Here is a 24393-nt window from a genome sequence, read left to right on the forward strand (position 1 = left end):
TCACGGGAGAGGAAGTGTGAGGAAGATGAGGTCACAGCAGGAACAAAGTCCACAGTCCAAGCGTGTGGGGGAAACAGCCGAAGGCAAACGAGCCGCAGGAAGGTTGCCAGGAATCTCAGAGTCCAGTCGCTCTGCTGGAGAAGAATACAGGAAGTCCCACATGCAGCCCCAGGGCAACACCAATGAGGAGGAGCACTCGGGCACCCATGCTGAGCACACACGAGCCGTGTGCAAGAAACCATCGCTCTTCAAGTCAAATAGTCCCGCTTTCATGTCCTACCTCACATGTAAACAGTTTTCTTGCTTTTTGTGTTCTTTCAGAACACCCATCCCATTTCTCAACCCCCCCCCCCCCCATATCCCCCCCCCCCAAAAAAAAACAGCCAACGCTTTCCGGGCCGCTCCTCAATACCTCTGCTATTCGGGGGTGTTGGCGGTGGTGGAGTTGGGCGAATCCATGACGGGGCATTTGGGGGAGATGGCCTTGTGGCTGTAGTACTCCACCACCTGCTTGGGCACCTCCGCGAGGACGCATTTGGCCAGGGCTGCGGGAGAGGCCTGCAAACGTAAGGGGCAGAGCTGAAGAAGGAGCAACGCCAACACCAACCTGGCGCGGTGTGCGCCTCATCACCCACGGGACTAATGCCAAGATTATCAGGGGCTAATGCTGCCGTTAAAATCATTTAAGCATTTTACGGCAACAACTCCAGCAAATTTTTCCAGTCAATCGCATTATATCTAAGGACATTACAGAGCACGAACCAAAAAAAAAAAAAAACATGGAAAGATTTCTGTTTGAAGGGCACTTTCTACATCGCCATTTGAGACGCAGCCAAATGGGAGGAGGGAGTGAGGTGCATTAAGAGAAATGGCAAAATTGTTTGGAAGCTTTTTTGAAGTATTTTTTTCACCTTCAATTTCAAAAAAAAAAAAAACAATGAATGACTTTGGCTGGTCTCAGCATGAACATGAATCCTTCTGTGAAAAGGGGTGGTTGTGTAACGCACTCTCTGACCATCTCGACTGCGGGAAAAGGGAGCTCTCGCCGGTTTGTCTCCACAGCCGGCCCGCTCGGGCTGCCTCGCCATGCCTCCACTCGAGGCTAATGCTGTTTTCTGAGAGGCTTCAGGGGTCACATTTCGAAAGTTAATGGTGGCCGATGCTGCAATTACGAGGCGCGCGGAACCTTTTGAACCCTCGTCGCTTTGATGTGCCCAATTTTAAATTACATCCACCCATTCCGGCAAAGGATAATGTGGCAGCCTGATCCCGTAGAGCGGGGACTCAGAAAGTACAGCAACAGAGCTGCAGGCAGCTGATGCCATGGGAGGGGACTGCAGGCACCACCACAGTTTCTGTTACATACATTCTCTGTGGAATAAGCACTCGATAGGCCCTGTGAGATGCTTCAGTCTATCAATCAATCAATCAGATTCTATTAGGTAAATTCTGCTAAAACACTTCTAAAGGTATGGGTGCACCTCACATGTTAGATGTGGACTAGCCATCCCGAAGTCACTGAAAGACAGATGTTATCAGTAGACTAGCAAAGTCCAACAGCACATGACAGATGTAGAATGAGAAATGTGGATTGACCACATTTACTGACTGATACACATTATGGGTTGCCTAACTATTCATTTAGGCAAAAAGTAACCGTCAAAAGTTTGGACACACCTACTCATGGAAGGGAACTTTATTTTTACTATTTTCCACATTTTAGAATAGTAAAGACATCAAAACCATGAAATAACACAAATAGAATTTTGCAATGACCAAAAAATATTAGAATTATCTTATATTTTATGTTCTTCAAAGTAGCCAAAAAATATATTTTTTTAATTAATTATTTTAGAAAGAACTGTTAATTGATTGTCTCTGGTTGCTTCTCCCCACACATTCTGTACATCATACATTTGGCAAACTGGCCAGTCCTTGATGACTCTGAAGTCCCTCTATGATGCATGGAGAGCGCATGCTGTTAAGTCAGAGGGCTGCAGCTTATGATATGTGCAGACAGTCGGAGAGGCACTGACCGTTTTGAAGTCCCTGAAGGGCACGAACTGCACGATGTCCCTCAGCACAGGCTCCCCCTTGGGCGAGCGCAGCACCCCGTCGTCCCCGTCCAGGATTTGCATGTCGGTGAAGTCCGCGTTGCCGACGCCCACGATGATGATGGACAGGGGCTGGTAGGAGGCGCGCACGATGGCCTCACGCGTGTCCGCCATGTCCGTCACCACCCCATCCGTCAGGATCAGCAGGATGTGATATCGCTAGGGGAGAGGAGACCGTCCCTAGTAACGGCTATATTCTGCATTTAGGTCACATTTGATTTTGATGTGTACCTTCATACAGTAATACCTCCGAAAACATGCAAAACACTTCAACGAGCGTCCATTACCACTCTGTTGAGTTTGGAGAGAAAAAGCCAGTCTCAGTACTTGTCAAACTTCACACGTACATAGTACCAGCATGCAGTAACATATGTGTGAAAAAATGTGCATTACTATTCTATTCATTATTTATAAACAAAATCAGTGCTTTATGTAGCAGATGTGCAGTCAGACTATGCATGCTATGTAGAAAATTCAGACTTACATGAGGAAGCATGGTATATCCCTCTAAGTAAGCTACATTTGCTCTGGAATGTTTTATAATGCAGTAGCGCAATGCTTGTATTTTATTACATGTACATTTATTTATTTAGCAGACGCTTTTATCCGAAGCGACTTACAAAAGTGCATACAGTAAGTATAGCGACAGTACGGGGACAGGATGTGTACAGTTCCACAATGAGACAGTTCTCAGCTGAGAGCAAGGTCTGTTTGAGGACACAGTACTATCAGATTTGTACAACTAAAGCGTATAGGGCAACTAATACGATACACCTTCAAACGGCAAACTTCAACAATTTCAAACAGCGCAATGAGCGTCAGGGTAAAGGCGGCAACAAGAAACAATTTAAAAAGCACAGCAATTTACGACAGCACTGCTTGGGGGGCAGCAATTGTGTGCTGGGTCAATCCAGGTAGACTCTGAAGAGGTGCATCTTCAGGCCCCGTCTGAAGGAATGGGGTGAAGGAGCTGTCCGTAGCAGGACAGGGAGTTCGTTCCACCACTAGGGAGCGAAGCATTTCTTACAATCTGATGAAGGTTTAAAAATGTAAAGAATGGGCTTATTTTAAGAAATGCTTTACTCATCAGTATTTCTTCTACCTGCTGTTCTACATTTTCCACATGAACGGGGCAAATTTCAAGGTCTTACCTATATTTGACACTCCACTCACACTTTGGGGTTAAATATTGTGAAATCAATAAATCTGAGGCTTTGTATATATTGCTGGCTCAAACATCCCATTAGGCCACTGATATAACCAGTGAATTTGCCCAGTTTGCAGTTTCAGCCTGAGTCCTGAACTCTCTCCCATTGATCCTTTTGGCTCTTTTGCTGAAATTTGATCAGTTGTGGGGAAGGGGTAATGATGAAGATTAAATAATAAATGAAGGTCACTCCAGAGACACAATGGGGGTGGGGGTGGGGGGAGGCTCTGATTCATTGTTTTCCTCTCAAATATGACTACAGCTGTAGAAAACAGCTGAGGGGGAGAGAGCTATAATTTTACCTTGGAGACTCGTCCTGGACTTCTAAACTTCCATTTTATCACAAGTAATTAGGTCCATTAAGGTCTAGTGGTTATACAAATCCTCAATCAATTACAACTCTACAAACATTAATGACAAGAAAAATATACTTGATGGCTTGTTTATTTATTCATTCTTCCAGTAATTCCGCTACATTCCTTCAGATAATGTCTATGTTTTGTATGTTTGCCATCTTAAACCCAACGAACTGAGATAGGTTTTTTACTGACCACCTTGCCGAATCTTCAGAATGTCCAGTCTATATCAGGGGTTTATACAGCATTCAAGTGCTGTATAATTCAAGTGCTTTTCAAGTACCTTCAAAGCCAATTCAGAAAGTTAAATGACCTAAGGTATCATTCTTAAGAAGGTTATACATACTCTTTTATAAACCTATTTAGCTAGCTACATTCATTACCAATAAGCCTCGTGTTCATTTGACGTACTATGGCAGTGTTTCATAAAATGAATAAACCAAAAAAAATTCAAGCACCTGCAAGCATTCTGTGTACAACTCAAGCCCCTTCATAATCTTGAATTTGCCTCATTCGTAATCAGGCCCTTTGAAGGTTTTCAAGAACCAGTATGAGTACTGTATGTCTTTGTCACATATCTGTGAAAGGAAAAGTCACTGACCACCTCAGAGTCTCCGGGTTATGTCTTCGTCACAAATCTACGGTGGGAGCACTTACTGAGGCATCTTTGATGGTCTCCTCCCCAGCCGCCACTTTGGCCAATCGGCTGATGATGGGGGCAACGTTGGTGGGACCGTACAGCTGGATCTTGGGGAGGCAGTTCTGGTACGCTTCCACGACGCCCTGGATTTCTTCACAACGAGAAAAATAAAAGGCCGCGGTTAAGCGCCTTCGAAGGGATCAGCGAACGACAGCACTGGAAGGGGGTGGGCGTTTTTCTTTTTTTTTCTTTGAGTGAGGGAAGAGATTTGGGGGGACAAAAGGCGCTAAGCTGACAGTGAGGCAGACTGATTCAAGGGGGGCTCCTCTCTCTGCTTCCGAGGCAGATTTTTCCGAAACGGAGAAACCCACAACGCAGCGGCATGCTCACTCAGCCATTTTTTCTCATGTCAAAACGGTTTCATGCTCCCGGAAAAGGGCAAAAGACAGGCGCTAAGGGAGGGGCAGAACAGCCCCCCACCCCCCCACCCCCAGGCAGAGACTGATCTGAGAAAAGGATGCTTCTACCTACCTTCACATTCGTCGTCATCTGGGTTGAAATTGATGGCGAAGTCATGAGAGACCTGGGTGTGAGGAGGCAAGACACGGTTAGCGGGGGGGAGTCCGCTGATCTCTCTGCGCTTGCTGGGAGATTGATTCTGACAGACTCAGTAACAGAGCTCTTCTCACAGGACATGCTGGGACTGTCACAGCCCTTGCTGGAAAGCTGTTAGACCTCCTCTGGGGAAACTCATTCATGTTACCTAGAACTGCATTTCAGCTTGCATCGAAGTATTTCTAGAGAATGCAATGTCTTCTGCTAGTATACATCCATATCTCTGCCTGTTTGGACTGTACACATGGTCCCAACCCCTATCATATCCCTAATTTATCATTCAATGCATTACGCTTGCATCTAAGTATTCCAGGGAATGCAATGTCTTCTGTGAGTTTACATCCATATCTCTGCCTGTGTTTGGACTTATCATATTCTGAATTTATAACTTATTAATGAATGCATTTTATTTGACTGACACACATCCTCCTTGTCCAGAACAACTTACATGGCTTACAGAGTATTACATGTTATCATTTATACAGCTGTATATCTACAGGAGCACTTCAGATTAAGGAATCCAAGGTCAACGGTCAAATCAAGGTCAACTCTGCATGGTGAACCCAAAGTACCACATGGGAATCAAACCTGCAGCCTTCCATTTACCAGCCTCAGTTTCCTGACCATTACTCCATACTGGAGTTTCCTATCACTGGTCATTTTTTCTGTGATGGAGTGTGTCAGTTCATTTCTACTTGTATTTCATAGCTTCAATAAAATGTGTGCTTATGAACAGATTGAAAAAGGAACTGCTCTTAAAACAGAGTTTTATCCACCACATTAATAAAAAAAAAACTGCTATAGCCCACTCTGACAATCTTTGGCCTGACTGCACTATTTCACACGTTTACAATTCCGGAACGTGATTGAGAGAGGTGCAATCAATGCAAATATCATGATGTCCACACCATTATCGACCCACTCTACATGCCTGCTGATCAGTGTCTGATTCAGGGAGGCTGAGGTGGAGATTCTCCTCACCTCACACTGAGAAGAAAGCCATACACTTTACATCTAAAACCTCCCCGGTAACATGGGTGATAGCAGCAGTGTGTTCCCCTTAAAGCCTTTCAAGTTCCCCTCTCCCAGTCCCAATCTATTTAAACACGCACGTCCCACGCAAACAAAATCTTATGACAACCTGCAAATCCACACCCAGGGATAGCTACAGCGCTGGCCAATTATTCTAATTTCATGCGATCACTTTATTCTCTTTAGGACAAGCTGGGTTGTCTCTAGAGAGAGCTGCGAAAAAAAAACCCAATTAAATGTGCTATTTTGACAGAGTGCCAAATGATGTCGGGGAGATGAGACATGGCGATCAGCAGGGCTATATGCAGACTCTCTAGAGCACAGGCAAACACAGCCAGTGAGATAAGACCACTGCCTGTAAAAATGGAAGAGTGGCATGACAGGCAGACCTCAAGGTCACAGAGGTGGAAAAGACTGAAGAAGGACGAGGACCAAGCAACGAGACACACAGGGGAATCCATTCATTCACCCAGCATTTTTTCTTTATCTACCAAGAATGGCTTTTACATCTTTTTGAGGGCTATGTTAAATTGATAGACATGGTTTTTGTGACCAAGTGGAATGAAAATTTTGGTAAGGTTCAGCCATCGAGTCCTTTGAACTTGATCATGTCTAATATGACAGTATTACCTTTCACAATTTAATTACAACAGAGAAGTCTGGTTTTAGTCATTATTTTCTATTATGAGACTTTTGCTTTCAGACAGCTGTGAATCAGGTACTAATGGGTTATTTTCATTTAACTTGGACTGCTTGTTCATTCTGCAGCACAATCAAAAGTAACTAAAGAGTAATTTAACTTAAGAATAATTATCAAATGCATCCCCTTATCTGAAACTAACCACAGGTTATAAAGGGGTGGAAAATTACTGAGAAAAAAATTGTAGGAGCAATTGTACAAACAGTACTCTGTTTAGTTGCAATTAATTAATCCTGTTTGCACAGTTATTAATTATGAGTGTTTGAAATCAGAATTAGAGAAATTACCACCAAATACCAGACGAGGTTGAATTAATCTCTGAAATTTTAGCTCATTTATTCCCTAAACGCACAACACTGTGGTTATGTGGTTACTAGCAGCCTGAAATGAGTACGCACAGGGACATAAATAATATAATGCTTTTTTAATGATTGCCCTATAGGTCCACTGATCAAAATATGTAGTGCTGTTCAACATAAACATATTTGGAAAGGTGTATTTTATCAAAAGTTCCAAAGGATTCAGAACTGTAGATATTTTATAACCCTAAGCTCAGCAAATGCATAGTCTCTTTTCTGAAAAAGGATACTCTTTCAGAAGCATGTCACAGTTTAAGCTTTGTCATTTTCAAAAGTTTGTTAGAAATCATTGTAATGAGCGTCAATATATTGAGAAATCTCAAGCTGAAACAGACAATAAAAGACATTCAAAAGCCTATGCAAAAGCATATTCCTATTCTGTGCGTAACCATGACATTTGCATATTTTCTGAATTGATAAATTCAAAGAGTAAGCTATTTCCATATCTAGAAGATATGATTTATGAGAACATGTCAAAAAATGTCATATTACTTCAGAATCTTTGGCAATGGTGGTCGCACAAGTGACAGGGACATCTGCTGAAAGAATATTCAGCTCGGTGTGCATTACACTGAAAATTCTCTCCGTCATTGTTGCTAAGCAAACCTGCTCTTATTTGCTGTCATGTTATGAATATAAATGAGGGGGTGTGGTCAGAGGCAGAACATCAACACTCAGAACATCAGCACAGACAGCACCTGAACCTCCTATGACCGTTTGGAATCTCCTGAAAGGAGGACAGAATGAACACAGAGCTGACAAGATGACAGATACATTCTCTTACCTCATAATTTGGAGGAATTCTTGCCCCAAAGCCAAGAGCAGAGAATCTTTTGTCACTGAAAAAAAAAGACAGCAGAAAAAAATCAAATCAGAATGGATATAAGGCTGCATATGCACTAAAAGAGCATACATATGCACTAAAAGAGCATGATTCCAATATTAATGTAATATGAACGTTGCTTCTCTTTACAAAATTTATTAAAGGTATCTGATAAGCAGGAGACTTTTACTGTTGATGTAGGATTGCTGCTCTTGACAGTCTACAACAGGCAACACATGTAAATTGCATTCATTTTGAATTATTTACATACTTTGTTCTATTATTAATCATTTGCATACTGCCTCACCCCAATCCCTTTCTGAACTGTGTGTTTAGGGCACGCTCCGTCACTCTGATTAATTCATCAGTCAGTATTTCAAAGATCTTTGAATTATACTGATCGTTTTCTTTTTTGCCCTGAGTGAACCAAAGAATGGGGAGGGATGCGCCAATGATGTGCACTAATCAGAGCCGTAATCATTTGATAATGATCCGTTGCCCTGTAGAAACAACAGCCTTGCAAATACACTCCTCACGGTTTTATCAGTTGCTTGTACACACAAGGAGATGTCTAGCAAATAATCCATTTACTCTGAGAATTTATATTCAGCCATTCTGACCTGACAGGCTGAAACGATTCAATCTAAAATGCTTTTTTCATTGCATGATGCCTGCTTTTCCTGTAGCATATCAAATTCCATGGGCTAAAAGAACCATTTATGTATCTGGTAAATGTCTGTATATTACCATTAGCATGCTGTTACCCACCAACAGCAGAGGCTATTAAGGTGAAAGCAGACAGACAGATGGACAGCGAGGTGGGTGGAGGAGGACTAAAAGAAAATAGTGTGTGTGAGATTGAGAGAGAGGGGGGGGGGGGGGGATATAGTCCAAGAAGAGAGTAAGAATATACACAGCAAAAAGGGGAGGATCACAAAATGAGAGAGAAAAGCAGAGAAAGACAGATCTTGTCGCACATTGTGTTGTACTGTGGGATAACTGGGTGTTAGGGAGTGATTCAGTCTCTCTGTTGGCAAGAACCCCGGAGGCTGTGGGTGAGAGAGGAGGAGAGAAAAATAAACGACATTCCCAGGCTGGTCCTCTCCACAGTGAGGGAAGTCACTTACAGAAGTGCTCCGAAAAGACCAAGGAGCTGCAGGGGGCCGGGATAGCAACCAGAAATCTGTGCGAGAGCCAAAAGGAAGTCTTGCATTAGAAGGCGAATGCTGTGAAAGTCCTTCTGACTGCTCAGTGCTCTGGTGGGAAATAGGGTATGTCGATAAATGAAAGACATGAAAGTAATACATGAGCTGAACTACCACTGCCACTGTGCTTCTCACCACAAGATGAAGTACCAAGTGGAATTACAAAAAGAAATTACAAATGAGTAATGGATCGACTCAGAAATTATAACTTTTTATCTTCCTGGGAAGCAAACTGTAGTGTCTCCATTCCCACTTTGCTGTACTGCCAGAACATGTGTGAGGTTTCTCTCTTTACATCCATCACATTGTTGGATCATTTCTCTCTGACAGGACACTGTTTCTGCCGTTCGACGATTTCCGTCAAGCCGATGTTAACGTTCCCAGGCGGTGTCTTCCTAAGGTCATCTTTCTGGGATGCCGACACGTGCTGTTAAAGGTACATTATGCTGATGGGAGCAAGTGGTCAGACACGTATTAAATAAAATGTATAGGCATGGACTCTCCACAAACGATGAAAGCTAACTAACGCCGCCTTCTCTTTAAAACTTTCATTTAGCATCACAAGCTGATAGTAAGGATCTGACTCCATGAAAGAAGTGACCGTCAACAATCGGGAAGTGAATAACAGGATCCATTCCATCCTGCCTAGTCCTCCCACAGTGAAGTAGTACTCAAAGCATACAACTTTTACACTTCAAGGTTGTTGCTGTTTCATTCCATCAGAACAAAAAAAAGCTGACAGATTGTTACTGCACCAGCTCCAGGGGGGGAAAAAAAGATCACGGCAGTGATTTCAAAACAGCATATAGGCAGCGAGTTGCATTCTGAAAGGGTAGAAAAGTTGGCAACACAGCTTTTTCTATGATTGAGAATGCTTTGAATAATAAAAGAAATCCTTGCTGAGGAGCACCGGCAACAATCCATAATTTGACACTCAGGAGCACACTTAACCTCTTTCTTCTTTCAACACTTCATGTTGCAAACATGAGGGCATTTACACACAGCTCCGCCATACCGGCCATTATCATAATAATTGCAGAACAGTCCGGAAAATCCTCGGGGAGAAAAATTCAGCTGTTAATAAAACCGAAGAATACCGTAGAAAACCCACTTTTGGAAAGGGGGAAAAAAGAGCACAGAAGTGATTTTTCCCCTTGACACTCTGCGATACGAAGTGCCGCCATTGTCGTTTCTCCCTACGGCTTTTTCGTTCGTCTCCAGGGAAGAAAACACCACCCAGGTCCACAGAGGAAAAAAAAAAAAAAGTCAAGTCCTCCTCTTCCACTGCCTCCAGGAAGCTGTAAGTGGCTAATCCGGCTTCTCATGGCTCCCACAGGATGCTGCCATCCACGAGGGGCCAGAGACAGCCTGCAGGGAGCCGGAGGAGGACATGAGCAGAATTGGCCGCGGCACAACGTGGCCACAAACACGGGTTCCCTTGAAGACAAACGATCACAAATGAACAATTGAACTGCACCGGAGGCCGGGAGACTGGGAAATTGAAGAATGCAGCATTTTGTTAATTATTTTTGTAATGGAGGTGAGTCATACCGTGGGGCAGAGTCGATTGGGCTCTAACACATTTTCTGTCTGCTCTCTCTCACCTCTCTCTCTCTCTCTCCTCTCTCTCTCTCTCTCTCTCCCTCTGAAGTCAACTGAATGAAACCTGCTTGATTGGCCAAAGTTTACATTGCCACTGCCAAAGGAAATCTGAGAACCCCTATGAGGATTGGAGATGTGTAATATCTGGGAGATTTGTGAATCATGGGTAGATCTTTTTGTTTTCTATTTTTCCTTATTTGTAGGAACATGTTTTTTTGTCTTTTTTCAGGATGTTTTCCATATTTTGGTTAGGAAACACAGCTGTGTCTCAACCACTTGGGGTAGACAGCATGGGCACAGCTGGTCTTCTTTGGCCAGCCATGTCTGCCTATGTCAGGCAGCCTCTGTCTCCATCTCTCTCTCACCAAAAAAAATCTGTAATTTTACCATACGTATTTAGGCAGGATGTCCTCTGATGACAAACATTTTTCGATTACATAAAAGATATACTGTAGATATGGACAGTACCATGCTGTGTAGCTAGACAGCTAGGTGCATTTTTGTTTTTGTACAACATGTAACATTAAGTAATACTTCCCAAGTTCCAGCTTTGTGTAAGCGCCCCTGCTAGTCACCATGCCAAAATAAACTTACATTACAATCACTTTGATGAGCAGAACTCCCATTTTCTAAATGTTTCCACACAGAAACCCCCATCATAGGACAGCAATTATAGGGCAACCGCAATTTATTTTCATCCTGTGATATAACCTCAACTCCTTGATACCTAATATTCAGATATTTGTTGGTAACTTTTGCAGGCTATATAAAAGTTACAGCACTTAGAATGAGTAATTGTGCAGCCTGTACAGAATTTTCATGTATTCATGTCTAATAGTTCTGGATTGTTTATCCAAATTAAAATTAAAAAAAAAAATACAAAGAGCAGTAATCATACAGCGTAACAGTCAGCCAAGAGTATCATCATCCCACACACTCTCCCCAGTTTTAATCATTAATTTGGGTTCTCCTCTGATGTAGGGTGCATTAACCCAGCCAAACACAACTGATTTTTTTTTTCTCTTTTTCCCCCAACATCAAGAGGGACTGCTAGGTGAATTACCTCCCAAAACATTGCATTGTCATACTGTTCCATACTGAAGTAGTTCTGTTCCAGGGGAAAATGCGACCGGGAGAGAATATATATAAGTCTATTGTATAAATATATATACACATTTATATACAAATATACATACTTACACAATATGAGTGAATGGGGAATAAACAGTGATGTAAGAGTTGATATGGACCTATTCTCTGCAGAAACAGAACAGAGATCATTGAGCTCATATCTACTGTAAGGTTTTCTTATTTTAATCCAAACATGGTCTTGTAGTGTATCTGATAGAATGCCTTCACGGTGACCTCAAACCACTAACCATCAGCACCACCACCAGGGCACTGCCGCAACCTTTAACCCCAAAGCACAGAGTAAGTTTTAACTCCCCGATTTTTGCCCTGAGGAGTTATTAAAGCCGGAGTAGAGCACATAAGCCGTATCTCTAACAGACCAGTGGATGATCTTAACTGCACCAGCTTGCACTTGAATGCAATGGGTGGATTTTTGAAGATATTTAACATTAGAGGGGGAGAAAAGTCAGAATGTTTCTCAGAGCCTCTTCTATCCTTCTGCTTTAAGAATTCTCCTGAAGTTACATGAAAGACTAGCTGGATTACATCTCAAAAGGGTGAGAGGAAAGATACCTGATCAACACACAAAGCATCTGCCAACATTATTTTGCACATCGTGACTCCTGCTTTCCGAGTAGAAATGCACAATTTCTGAGGAGAGAATGGGGGAGAGAGGGTGTGCTGCACATGGCAATAAGCTCATTTCCATAAATTATGTGCCTCTCAGGAACAGAGAGGCAGCAAAAGGCAGCCGTGCCAGTGTTCCCAGACCATCTAATGAGGGCACTGCTGGCTTGGAGAAACACACTTACACACACTCTCACACACACACACAAATGCACACACATACACACGCAAACATACACACATACACTCACACAAATGCACACATATGGGCACACACATATAATCACACAGAGACTCACACTCATGTAAATTCTCTCTCACACACACACACACTCGCGTGCAGACATACACAGGTTTGGGTACGCACGTACATAATCACACAGAGACACAAAGACATACTCACTCACACACACACACACACACACACACACACACACACACACACACACACACACACACAGACATACACATATGTGCATACACACATGTACTCACACTCACACACATATAGTACCAGTTTGTTGCCACTCCCTACACCTGAGGCTGGGGTAAAAGTCCCCTCCATGTAATTGCTACATGTCACTATTGCTCTCTGTGGATTTGGAATAAAATTACCACAAATTAGAGGATACTTATCCAAACAGGAGCCCTAGAATAATGATAATGATGTCTTGTGCTTCTGTGATTACCGTAAGACTAAAGTGTTTTCCCATATATTTAAATGGAAGATCCACATTTGACACAGGCTAATGTGGTAATTCCTCATTTGGCTTTGTGCCAGACAAAAGATTGTTATTATCATTGATCTAATTATAAAATAATTAGTAATTCACCCCTTCTTGCACAGCTGCCCTGTAACCCCTTTGTAGATTAAACACCTATTTAATTAATACCAGGAAGTCAGCTTGGCAATACATGAAGTCCAAATGCAATGGAAAAATATAAAAAGGGACCAGCTGTGACATCAGCTGTGACATCAGTTGAACCAACTGCTCACAAGTCATCCAAAATATAGATTTCCAAGTAAATAAAAAAAAAAATCATGCTTCATAAATTTGGAACACTTCAGCTGAATCTGTGAAATCAGTGAATCTCTGCCCTGTTGTTGCCCTGGAGATGTGAACATGCATTTGGCAAAGTGTAACACCACTGACAGGGGTAATGACTCAATGATCCTACAAGCAGAGGGGAGAGGCGTGCAGCAAGCTCATAGACCCTGTATCGAATCAAAGACATAACTGCAATTACTCCCCGGGCTAGAGACATTGCTTGCAAATGCAGCTAGCAGCCACACCCATGTTTGCAATGTACCAGGTTGGACTCCTTTACTGTATAACGTATGTGAAAATTCTGTTTCTTTAACCAATACATTCTCAATAGTTCAAACAGGCAAATAGCAGTCCCCTTTTTGAGTGTCCTGTTTTCCAACACCACCTACAGTTCAATATGGCAGAGATTAAGCCAGCGGGTACAGTTAAACCATGTTTGTTTGACCTCTGATAAGTTTTATTTATGGATTCTTCTCTCCCTGCTTCTCCTTTTCCCTTCCCCTTTCCTGTGCAGATGTCTGCCAGGCTGGATGTCCTCACCCCCTGGCCCTGCTGCCACTGGGCAACGAGGCCCTGTCAGCTACTAGAGGACTGGGACAGACCGAGGCACTCTGCCAGGCCTCCAGAGGCAAGCGGAGATCACACCGGATACGAGGCAGAAGAGCCGAAACGTAGCGAGAGCCAGTGCCCTAAACCCCCCCCCCTCCCGGCCTGCTCCGCCTCACATCATCAGGCGTCTGACCCCCCTCGACAGTGGCAGCGATGGCAGCAAATCACCCACCGAATAGGGATGAGGGGGGGGGGGGTGTCTCATGAGACCAATCCATCCCTCGCCCCGCTGAACTGCATATGTCCCACGAGCCCCCCTCATCGGGCTCCTCGTCAATGTTCCTCAGCACGCCTCATTTACTCCAATGTGCATGCCACGGTAACGAACAGTCTGAAAGCAGCGCGCGGTGCCGAGTGAAGGGTAGGCAAAAGGCGCAGGGGGTCTCGTCTCAGAGAGAAGTCCCTTTATGAAATCCGAGCCCTTTCGCATGAATATTTTCACATTTTCTGCGTTCTGTCTGAGGCGGAAAGCTCTCTCGGGGATTATATGATTGGCCGTGTGCTGCCAAGCCTGGGTTTGAGAGGGGAGAAGGAGTCCTTTGGCTCCAGGCTCTGATACTCCGTGCCAGGGCACAGCACCACCAAACCCCAGCCAATCCCAAACCCCCGCTGACAGAAATCAATTGGCCGTGGGGTGCGTGACATCACAGTGGGAGGGGACAGCGTGGGAGGCTCTTCCTTAAAGCCCATTCCACAGGTGACCTCCCCCTGTGGCAAAGGAAAGGTAGGCTGGCAGTTAGTGGGAAGGAGCAGGACTCTTAACCCAAAGGCTACTGGCCTGATTCCCCTGTAGGCCTCTGCTGCTGCGCCCTTGGGCAAAGCACTTAACCCAAACTGCCTCAGTAAAAATCCCACTGATATGTTAAAATTGTAGGTTATGGATAATAATTTTAGAATCTGCAAAAATGTAATATAATGTAATGAAGGTGGGCCAGTGGCGCCCCGCAGATGTGTGGGTCTCCACAGAGAGCACCCTGTCGACACCTATCAAAGAGGAGCCAGCAGCCTTCCACGCCCACAAACACTTCCATTACTCATGCACAGCACGCAGGCAGAGAGGACCAGCGCGCTTAGGTCGAGCCCGAAGGCTGGAACAACGGGGGACAATCAATACGGCACCCTTCAACTCATCCTGAGTGCTCCCTCTCAGCCTTCTCCATTCCGTACGCGTAACTCGCATAAGAAGCTACAGCGTAGACCAGCCAAAACTTCTCCGCATCGCATCAAGGAATACCCTCCAGTCTGTCAAATTTCTGTTGCAGAAATTCCATTTCCTTCCTCACAGGAGATCCGATAAATCTGAAAATAACAGACACTCAGAGGTGGCATGACTGGCAGGTGCAAAAGCAATACACGCTGCCATTTTCCACTTGGGTGGGGGAAAAAAAAAAAAACACCAGCTCTGTGGATAAAGATCAGGCGTTTTTTCCTTTTTTTTTTTTTACATGTTTATTCACAGCGTGAGGGTGATGAATGACACCTACCTGTCATAATCCTGGCAGATCTCCCCTACTGCTATCAAGGCCTTCAGATACTCGTTCGGCTGGTAGGGGTTGATGTAGTGCAGGGAGCAGCTGTTCCGAGGGTCCCCGTTAGATGCAGTGAAGTCGATGGCCACCTAGAACGAAGATGGATTGTCTGAGAGCGGCAGCCGTTGCGCACTTGCCAACGCCTCTGGGCGTGTGTAGCTGACAGAGCAGTTCGTGACAGCCGCTTGTGACAAAACCCAAGTCATACTGCCAGAAATAGGGCCATTGAGTGCATCACGAACTTCAAATTGACTGTCACTGGAGGAGAGTAACATGAAGCTTCACAGGAGGAGGCATTTTACTTTTTTTACTGTAGCCAGCTGGTCCTGTTGGCTGAGACTACTTTGCTGACTTTTTCACCCTCTACTGCCTTCAGTGGTAAAATGTTATCGCTGCCAGAACTGCTTGCAAAATTAATCAGTTAGTCAGGCACACTATTGTTTCTAGGCCTGCTTCCTTCAGTCACAGGTAATGATGCACATGTATTATCAATGATCTAAAATTCTGAGAAGTTTTCAAAGACGTGTAGCTCTCTGCATCTCCTGTGTAGCTCTACGCCCTGAAGGCCTCTGCAAATTTGCACATCTGTTACAATGGGAAGGCGAGTGAGATTCTAACACAGCGGCCCCGTAATTAATGTTTGTTATTGTCAGGGTAATCCAGTCAGGGAGTATGAGGAGCTCGGGGGGGGGGCAGAGGAGGGGCAGAGTTTAAAAGCAATTTGAATTGATTTGTTAAACCTGCCTCTGGGAAACACATGATCTGTGGACAAATTATTCACATCCTTGGCGTAAGACTCTTACCGACAGCCAGAAAAAGAGAGAGAGAGAGAGAGAGAAAAAAAATGTTTTGCAGAAGAAAGCTGCTCTGGATGATGGGCATGTCACATTCAGGGGATGAGGCAGCCAATCAAAAGGCCGCTGAGGGCGACAAAAGGCGTTACTCGGAGAGAGCGCCGCCGGCACGACCCACGACGTGAGCGTCGGCATACAGGCGGCGCATCTGCGGGGCGCACCTGCTTATCTTCCGCCGCACACTAACCGACGCGGGCAGCTGCTAATCTGCGCACAATTCATACACGGCGAGTTCTCCTAAGTCCCAGGGGAGGCTCGAGCGTAAGAGACCGCGCCAGCATCGGAGGATGTCACGCTGCGGAGAAAAGAAGCGGCGTCCTTCCACTTACTGTAAAGTGAATCTGGCATCCTCCCATGATGTAGTCCAGGAAGGAGTACACTCTGTGAAGCTGCAGGGAGGAAGGAGGTGGGGAAATGTGAGTGACGGCGTGGACAAAAAAAAAACCAACAGCGCTAATTAATCAGAGATTTAGGGCAGAGGCACTTAAGGAGGAGGTTTTCGTGTCTGAGCAGCTTCACTATGTGACTACAGAGTCAAAGTCAGACTCAAAGACTACAGGGTCTGCTATGACTGCAAGCAGGGATGTCTCCTGGATGCAGAACCACACTAGACAACCCTGCCACCATTAAGCTAATTAACCCCAATGCAATAATGCATTACAATACTGAAAAGGCAAAATCAGCAGTTTAATGAGACGGGTTAACAATCACAATATGAACATAGCGCTGATTTGAAATTGAGGCCAGTCTCTTGCCAACCACCCGGACAGCTACCCACAGTGATGCAGGGACTGGGAGGAAAACAGTCTCCCATGAAGCTATAATCACATTTCTCTGCCCGTTTTTCCATGCAAAGTCCAACCCAACAGCAGGGCCTTGTGCATAACAGCATTTGGAGCCTCTCCCTACCCAGCCTCCCTTAGCAGCTCCGTTTCCACTGTGACCGTGGTCCACTGCAGTAGGTGTCCTACTGTACTTAACTACAAGCATATGGGGTTGTTTTAAAAGCTTTTTCGATGCTGAGAAGTCATGACAGTCTCCGCAGCCGCTCTGAGAGGCTTCTCACCTTGAGATCGCTGAGAATGACCACGCCAGAGTTTTTGTAGTTCCTCTTCTTGAGCTTGTACTTGGGATTCACGCAATCCCACGAGACCTTGGTACGTGAAAAAGCAAAGGAACAACAAGAGAGGTCAAATTTCATAGGTCAGACCCCCATTTTCCTCAGCAAGACATTTCCATTTTTTGTGAGAACAACGTTCCTCCCCCTGTGCACCAAAGTGCACCATTGATGCCTGTTAAAAGTGTGTGTGTGTGTGTGTGTGTGTAAGACGCCAGACCTCGCTAGACACAGACCTTGTTTCCCCCTCCGATTTTTTGCATTTCCCTGAAGGTGGCGTAAAACTCGCCGATGAAGTCGTGTTTACCCCTGGAATCATAATCCCAGACCAGGCACTGCAACAAACAGGAAAATATTCATACATCCGTTGAGAAACACAATCACGATGTCGTGACAACGTGTAGATTTCTAGTTCTGTTTCTGGTGTGGAGCCAGCAGCAGAACAGAACACCTTCACAGCTTTGGACCATGGATCAATTTCTTTTTTTTTGTTCGCCCTGACACCTTTGACTTATATCGATAATAAAAAGAAATTAGCCGCAAACGTGTACAAACTGCACACTTATGGTTCAGTTAAGGAAAAGCCCATGATGTAGTCAAGATTTGTGTCGGGTTTTCACATTCCTTTCAGCAACATCCAGCAGTGTGAATGCTGTAAATGAGTTTTTAGTGCCATATTTAGAGACGGGGGAAATCTTGTGTGAGGATGTGATGACTGAAGGGGGGGGCTGAGAGGAAGTCAGAGAGAGGCTGAGAGACAGAGAGACAGAGAGAATGAGAGACAGAGAGAGGGGCAGCCAGAGATAGAGACAGAGGGAGAGAAATATGGATACAGAGATAGAGAGAGGAGGACAGAGAGAGATGGACACAGAGAAAGAATCAGGAAGGAAGAGGGACAGACAGACAGACAGGTAGACAGAGAGACTCAAAGACAGAGAGATGGGTAGAGAGACAGAGGGAGAGAAGAGGTCAGAGAGAAAGAGCGATATTGAATGAGAGAGAGATATTGACAGGCAGAGAGATTTGGATACAGATACAGAAAGACAGAGGAGTGGTACTAAAGAGATAGTATGTGAGATATGACTAGAGAGACAGTGAGAGATAGAGACAGAGGGAGAAAGAGGGACGGTGAGAGACAGATATGAAGGAGAGAAAGAGTGAGAGAGAGCGAGAGAGAGCGAGAGAGCAAGGGACCCTGTCTTTGGCTGTGAGTTCACGCTGTGCTCCAGCCAGGGGACGCGTCGGGGAGGTGTGCTCGCCTTCAGCTTCCTGTCCTCGTCACAGCTGCACAGAGAGCTCAGCGACACCTTAAAGGGCTCCCACACGGGGTTCAGGTTGTTCTTCACCACCTGCAGAGGGGGACACACAAGCACAGCGCCTCAGACGCACGGCGGCCTCAGCCAGCAGTTCCCCGCGACGAGCGATCACACCGCATGAGAGAGTATACGCCCCGGGTTCAAAGAGAGGAGCCATCTGCTTCCTCCAGTGGTCTGGGCCAGCCCTGAAACAGCTAGGAGCTCACAGAACCACACAGGCGGAAGAGAGGAGGCCCGGAGAGTAGGCGGCGAACGGGCTACGGCCGTCGCAAGGGACTCTGAGCGTTCCAGGGCCCCGGTCTCACCTCGGTTCTGTGGACCAGCTGCTCAGACCCATCGTCGTTGATCCGATAGATCTCCAAAAAGGGGTCTGACTTGCTGAAGAGGTCCTGCAAATACATACAAACAAACAAGCCAGAACGAAAAAAGCTTTAGCTTTGAGACTCAGCATGACCAGGAACTGGTCATATATATACACCACAAATCTCAAGGTGTGACCACTGATCATCATGTCAGGGGTTTCAGTTATAGTGATAGGTGGTAAAGTTATACAGGTTATATAGGTTGTATATAGGTGGTAAAAACTGCCACTCCATCAAACGCCATCATTACTCCAGGTTCTCAGAGAGGACTCCCAGAAGCACAATCCTGAAACTTTCACCAGTAGTAAATTGATTTTGCATGATGAGACAGATCTTATTAGAGCCCACTATATGAGACGGAAAATGTAAAAGATGATTTTTAATGTGCCCATTTCTTCGAGCATCAATTTGCCCTGTCTCCACGGGGACAACGTTGAGAGCCAGTAGAGCCTCGTCTCGTTGTCACGGTAACGACTCGCCGGTGACATCATGGCAGTCTCATTTAGACGTGCGACTGTCAACACCTAAACCCCCCACCACCACTACCCCCCCCCCCTCCACTGAAATCAAAGATGTGGAGTTTTGCCATTCAACACGTTTGGTAAATTTGCACCTTTGAAAACGAGCACCGTCTTCGCAAAAGGTCATTATTTCCCAGTTAATTTACCTTGTCACTTCCCCTGACGACTTAATGCAGCCTGGTTTTCAAAAGGATGAACTATAAAATCTCCGCCATTGACGTCACAGGAATGTTTTACGCATTAAAAAAAGGGGATTTGGCGAGAGAGCGACTCTATTCAGACCCCGTTCATTACCTTCTGATGTAGTTATAATTCTTCAGCTCAGTATGTAGAACTCTTAAGAGAAAGTTATATTTTAAACGGCCAAATGAAGGCCATTTCACAGATATTTGATCACAAGGGGAAGTCAAAACAAATGAAAAGTGATGTAAAGACTTGCTAGAATATTCTTAGCACCACTTTAAATCAGTGGTGGTCCTGAAATGTTTCAATAAGTGTAACTGTATGCCAGCATGATACAATTCTCCCATTAATGCTGTCCTTCTGTGATGCTGCCAGCTTGAGGTATCATTAAAGCCACATGCAACATTACAGATCTCAGTCAGACTTAAACTCAATTCACAAATGAGTGGAGAGGATTGCATCTATATGCATCTATGTGCGGATTTTAAGAGCCTGCTCTCCCAGCTTAAAAGTGTCCTCAAAGTCATTTTAATTGACAGATCCCATTTGCAGATTGCAGCACGGTGATTAGTCTGCTCAAGTATTTGCAAAGTAATCTTCTTGTCTTCTTCAATATTTTGTTTCAAGTGGTTGCACTGTCTGATATACTGTTATTCAAATGTTAGCATTCATTTAATCTGCTGGGCATTACCATGTTTCAAATGTAAGATTTTTTTTTCACTGCTGCGTTTAAAGATTTGAAGGATTGCAAGATTTAAGAGCCTTTATCCTTAACTGTGTGGTTTAGGACTTATATATATTCATTTCCATTTCCTAAAATAAAATAGCATACATCTATACAGCATACATATACGTTTGGGTGTTTTTTTTGACACTGTAGAGTTTACTCCTAATGCTTATATAGAGAATGGAGCTGTTTTCTTTGGAAACAGAACACCAAAAGTGAAGCCAAGGGCGCTAACAGCCGACAAAGTGATGAGAATGAGAAATTTAAATGGCTTTGTAACTGGCATTAGCATCTCAGCTGCAATTAAAACAACACTGAACGTGGCACACTAATGGCGCAATAGCACAGAACTGCCGTCAGAGAGCTACCGAGCTCACAGCCTCTGCTGCCAGGGAGCAGATTGCGGGGAAGTAGGACTGCGCCGAGGAAGTGGTTTATGACAAAGTTTAAAAACACGGATGGGGGGATGGGGGGGGGTGGGTATCTGTGTTCATTTTTCAGGAACAGGCATCATTAGTATTTCCGCTGGCATTTAATGCCTTTTTGTTTTTCCAAGTTTCTGTTTCTTAGGGGGCAGTGCATTGCAGCTCAAATTCCCAAAAAAACAAACTGCACTGCAAGCAGGTTGCCTCATAGTTATAATCATAAATGCCCAATATTGGCATGGTTTTATCCGCTACCACTCATTTGAACATGATCGCTGTTGTTGCAGTTGTTTCACAGTGTCCGTTTTAAGCATGGAAACCCTCACTGAAAGCTGTGTCCACTTAGCATCTATTTTAAATCTTCCTACTCTCTGTTGAGAAAGGAGTGAAGGATTGATGTTGAGAGGTTTTCATCATTCAGGCTAATGCTGTCTCATTGCCTGAGATCAGATGCCTTGGGCCTGCTGTGGGCACAGTGGGCGTACGGGAAAAATCTCCAAGCGCAATTCACTGCAATTCCTCCAATTGGTTAAAAGAGATTTTATCACAGTGTTTCCCATTATTTTTTCTCCTGCTGTCTTACGGCTGTCATCTCCATCGTCGGTTCGAACATAAACCCCTCGTTGGTTTAGAGTCGAGGCAGACAGGTTGCCACAGTCTCATGTAAACCGACACATCTTTCTGAGACGAGCTGCTCGAAATTCATGAATTCTGAAGGGCTCGTGAAAAACAGACAACAGGGGAGAGAAAAAAAAACACTAAAAGCGGTGTTTTCCACAGTTTCCCACTGACGAGAGGGTTTGTCGTGGTCGGGAGGTTTAGCCCCGGGCACACAGAAACAGAGATAAAGAGGGAGAGAGAGAGCGTAAAAGAGAGGAGAGGAGCGTGGGCGGAGGAGTGTGGAGGTGTTTGTGCGCATTGCCGCTGCCGCCGAGAGAAGAGGAGACACCCACGCCACGATGGGCCAGCTGCGTGCTGTGCTGTGTGCGTGGGCCCATTTGTATACAGCGTCTGCTCCCTCACCCCGAACCACGTGCACCCACACACATGCACACACACGCACACACACACAAACACACACACAGACACACACACGCACAGTGCTGACCCTGTACCTTACATAACCCTTGCCCCTGAATTTTTGACCCCTCTGCAGAAAAGGCTGGGCGGGAACTTAGAAGCCACCTTTTCGTTTCACTGGGTGGGAAATTATGTGATGGACAATGTGACAACAATGACACCAAATTCAGTTTGCCTCTGTGTCCTTACACAATGTCATCTTAGCATCTTAAAACTAAAACTGAAGAGTGACCTGAGTCAAGAGTGAAGCTGAACCGAAGCTTTCAGGCCTTCATTTTGCCATAAAATTATATCAGCAAAACCTCCATCATCATGATAACCCTTTTGCCCACAGGGAACAGAGGCAGACATCGGCAGTAAATGTTTGTCCAACACTAAGGGTTGCACTGGGATTTGAGAGTCTGGCTTTTTGAATGAATCTGCAGGCCTAATGTACTTCACACTGCCACTACCTTTATTATGCTCTCAAATATTCATGAGCTTTAAAAACTAACAAAAGGAGCAATCAATTCCAGGAGGCTGCTTCAGGGAAGAGCAACAGCACACAGAGCAATCTGCAGCTCCTTAAAGTCAGCCACGCAGAGTAAGAGTGAAAGCGAAACGTCTCACCTTATCGTCCAGCTTCTTTGCACAGAAGGAGAGCTCCACGTACCCGTTGTTGCCCGATATTTCCTCGGCGTGAACCTAAAAAAGATAACGCAAGCAGAACCTCTTATGCACATTTCTTTTTTAAGCGCATTTCTTTTTTATCTGCATTTCAAAGTCGTTGTGTCATTTACTGAATGTACACATAATTCGGGCAACACCGTGATGGGGAAAGGGTGACAACTGGCGAAATTCACCTTTAGAAAACAGCATGCGCTCAGGTCTCTTGAGCCTCTCAAGCATGAAAACTGGCCTCTTTCTTTGCCACGGCATCTGCACTGTCCTTTCAGGCTAACATGCAAAGGCTGACATTTTGAGAGAAGCTGATTCTTTGGTTGATTTGGTTTGGTTGAAGTGGGTAAAATTATGCACCTTACTCAAGAGCCTATGACTTTTATCTACCTCAGTTGTTTGTTGTCTGTTTTTTTTTTAAGTCCTTTGGGTGCTGATCTATTTTACCGCATTCCAGTGCTTGTATAAAAAGTGTCAATGTCAATCAATATCAGGAAGGGCGTCATATGTGCTTCTGCAGGACGTGACCATCAGCGATAATTCTTCATGATTGATCAAGAATCAATGAAGCATATATTTTCCATCTTCCCCTCTTGCACTCGGCCAACCACCACTGAGCCCGATTATGACATCAGCGCAGTGCCACACCAATGACCCGGCAGAGTCATCATGGACAGCGTTTATCCAGATGGCCTCAGAGGCTCCCTCCTCACATCAGCACTGAAAGGACGCGAGGCGTGCGCGGAGGGAAGAGTGCCTTCGGGGCGCCCTGTGCTGATGCAACATAATTACCCCAGGCAATCAACCAATCGATTGCAATCAAAATTCACTGTTGCTGCAAACAAACATGGGAAATTTCCCTTTCACAGGACAGGCTTTAAAAGCTTTCCGATCAGGCCTGCTTGGAAAGGGCAGTGAACTTTACTTCTTTCAAAAACCGATCAGTCAGCCAGCTGTAAGCACCTCAGGTGTCTGGCTATACCACACATAGCAGCCATGCTGAGGGAGAGTATTGTGATTTTTGTTGAGTGCAACAGGGTTACAGTGGAAAAAGAAACAGAGAGAGAGAGAAAGAGTGTGTGTGTGCGGTGTGTGTGTGTGCGTGCATGTGTGTGCGGTGTGTGTGTGCGTGTCCGTGTGAGTGCGTGTGCGGTGTGTGTGCGTGTGTGCGGTGTGTGTGTGTGCGTGTGCGCATGTGTGTGCGTGTGTGTACGGTGTGTGTGTGTGTGTGTGTGTGTGCGTGTGTGTGTGCGTGTGTGTGTGTGTGCGAGAGAGAGAGACAGTGAGCAAAAGAGAGAAACATGATGAGAAGGGTCTTGTGGTCAGTCAAGGCTGGAAAAGTTCAGGTTTCATTTTCTCCCACTCTTCCCTCCCTCCTCTGCTCATGTAGGACAAACCACGTAAACATGCAGAGAAAAAACCACACACAGATCTGAATGCATCTGTGAGAAGGAGCCTATTCAAAATGCTACCTCTCTGCCCATCTGGTCTCCAAACTCTCTCTGGATGACAGCTCAACAGGATGGCCACTTTTACATTATCGGCAGGTGTAA

At 44.9% G+C, this 24393-nt stretch overlaps 1 protein-coding gene across 1 annotated transcript in view; it reads right to left on the minus strand.

The window, feature by feature from the left end:
- Positions 1-402: 402 nt before the first annotated feature.
- The window catches only part of LOC118787800 (copine-7-like), a 42882-nt gene continuing 18891 nt past the window's right edge, over positions 403-24393 (minus strand). The window contains exons 5-16 of the mRNA XM_036543486.1: positions 22793-22867; positions 19191-19274; positions 18829-18918; positions 17806-17904; positions 17519-17605; positions 16782-16841; positions 15554-15687; positions 7808-7862; positions 4849-4900; positions 4335-4468; positions 2037-2273; positions 403-558 (exon numbers count right to left, since the gene is read on the minus strand). Of these exons, the coding sequence (XP_036399379.1) occupies positions 418-558; positions 2037-2273; positions 4335-4468; positions 4849-4900; positions 7808-7862; positions 15554-15687; positions 16782-16841; positions 17519-17605; positions 17806-17904; positions 18829-18918; positions 19191-19274; positions 22793-22867 (1248 nt within the window). The 3' untranslated portion in view covers positions 403-417. The remainder of the gene's footprint in view (positions 559-2036; positions 2274-4334; positions 4469-4848; positions 4901-7807; positions 7863-15553; positions 15688-16781; positions 16842-17518; positions 17606-17805; positions 17905-18828; positions 18919-19190; positions 19275-22792; positions 22868-24393) is intronic.

The sequence above is a fragment of the Megalops cyprinoides genome, chromosome 13 (genome assembly GCF_013368585.1).
Source record: "Megalops cyprinoides isolate fMegCyp1 chromosome 13, fMegCyp1.pri, whole genome shotgun sequence".
Classification (NCBI taxonomy): Eukaryota; Metazoa; Chordata; class Actinopteri; order Elopiformes; family Megalopidae; genus Megalops; species Megalops cyprinoides.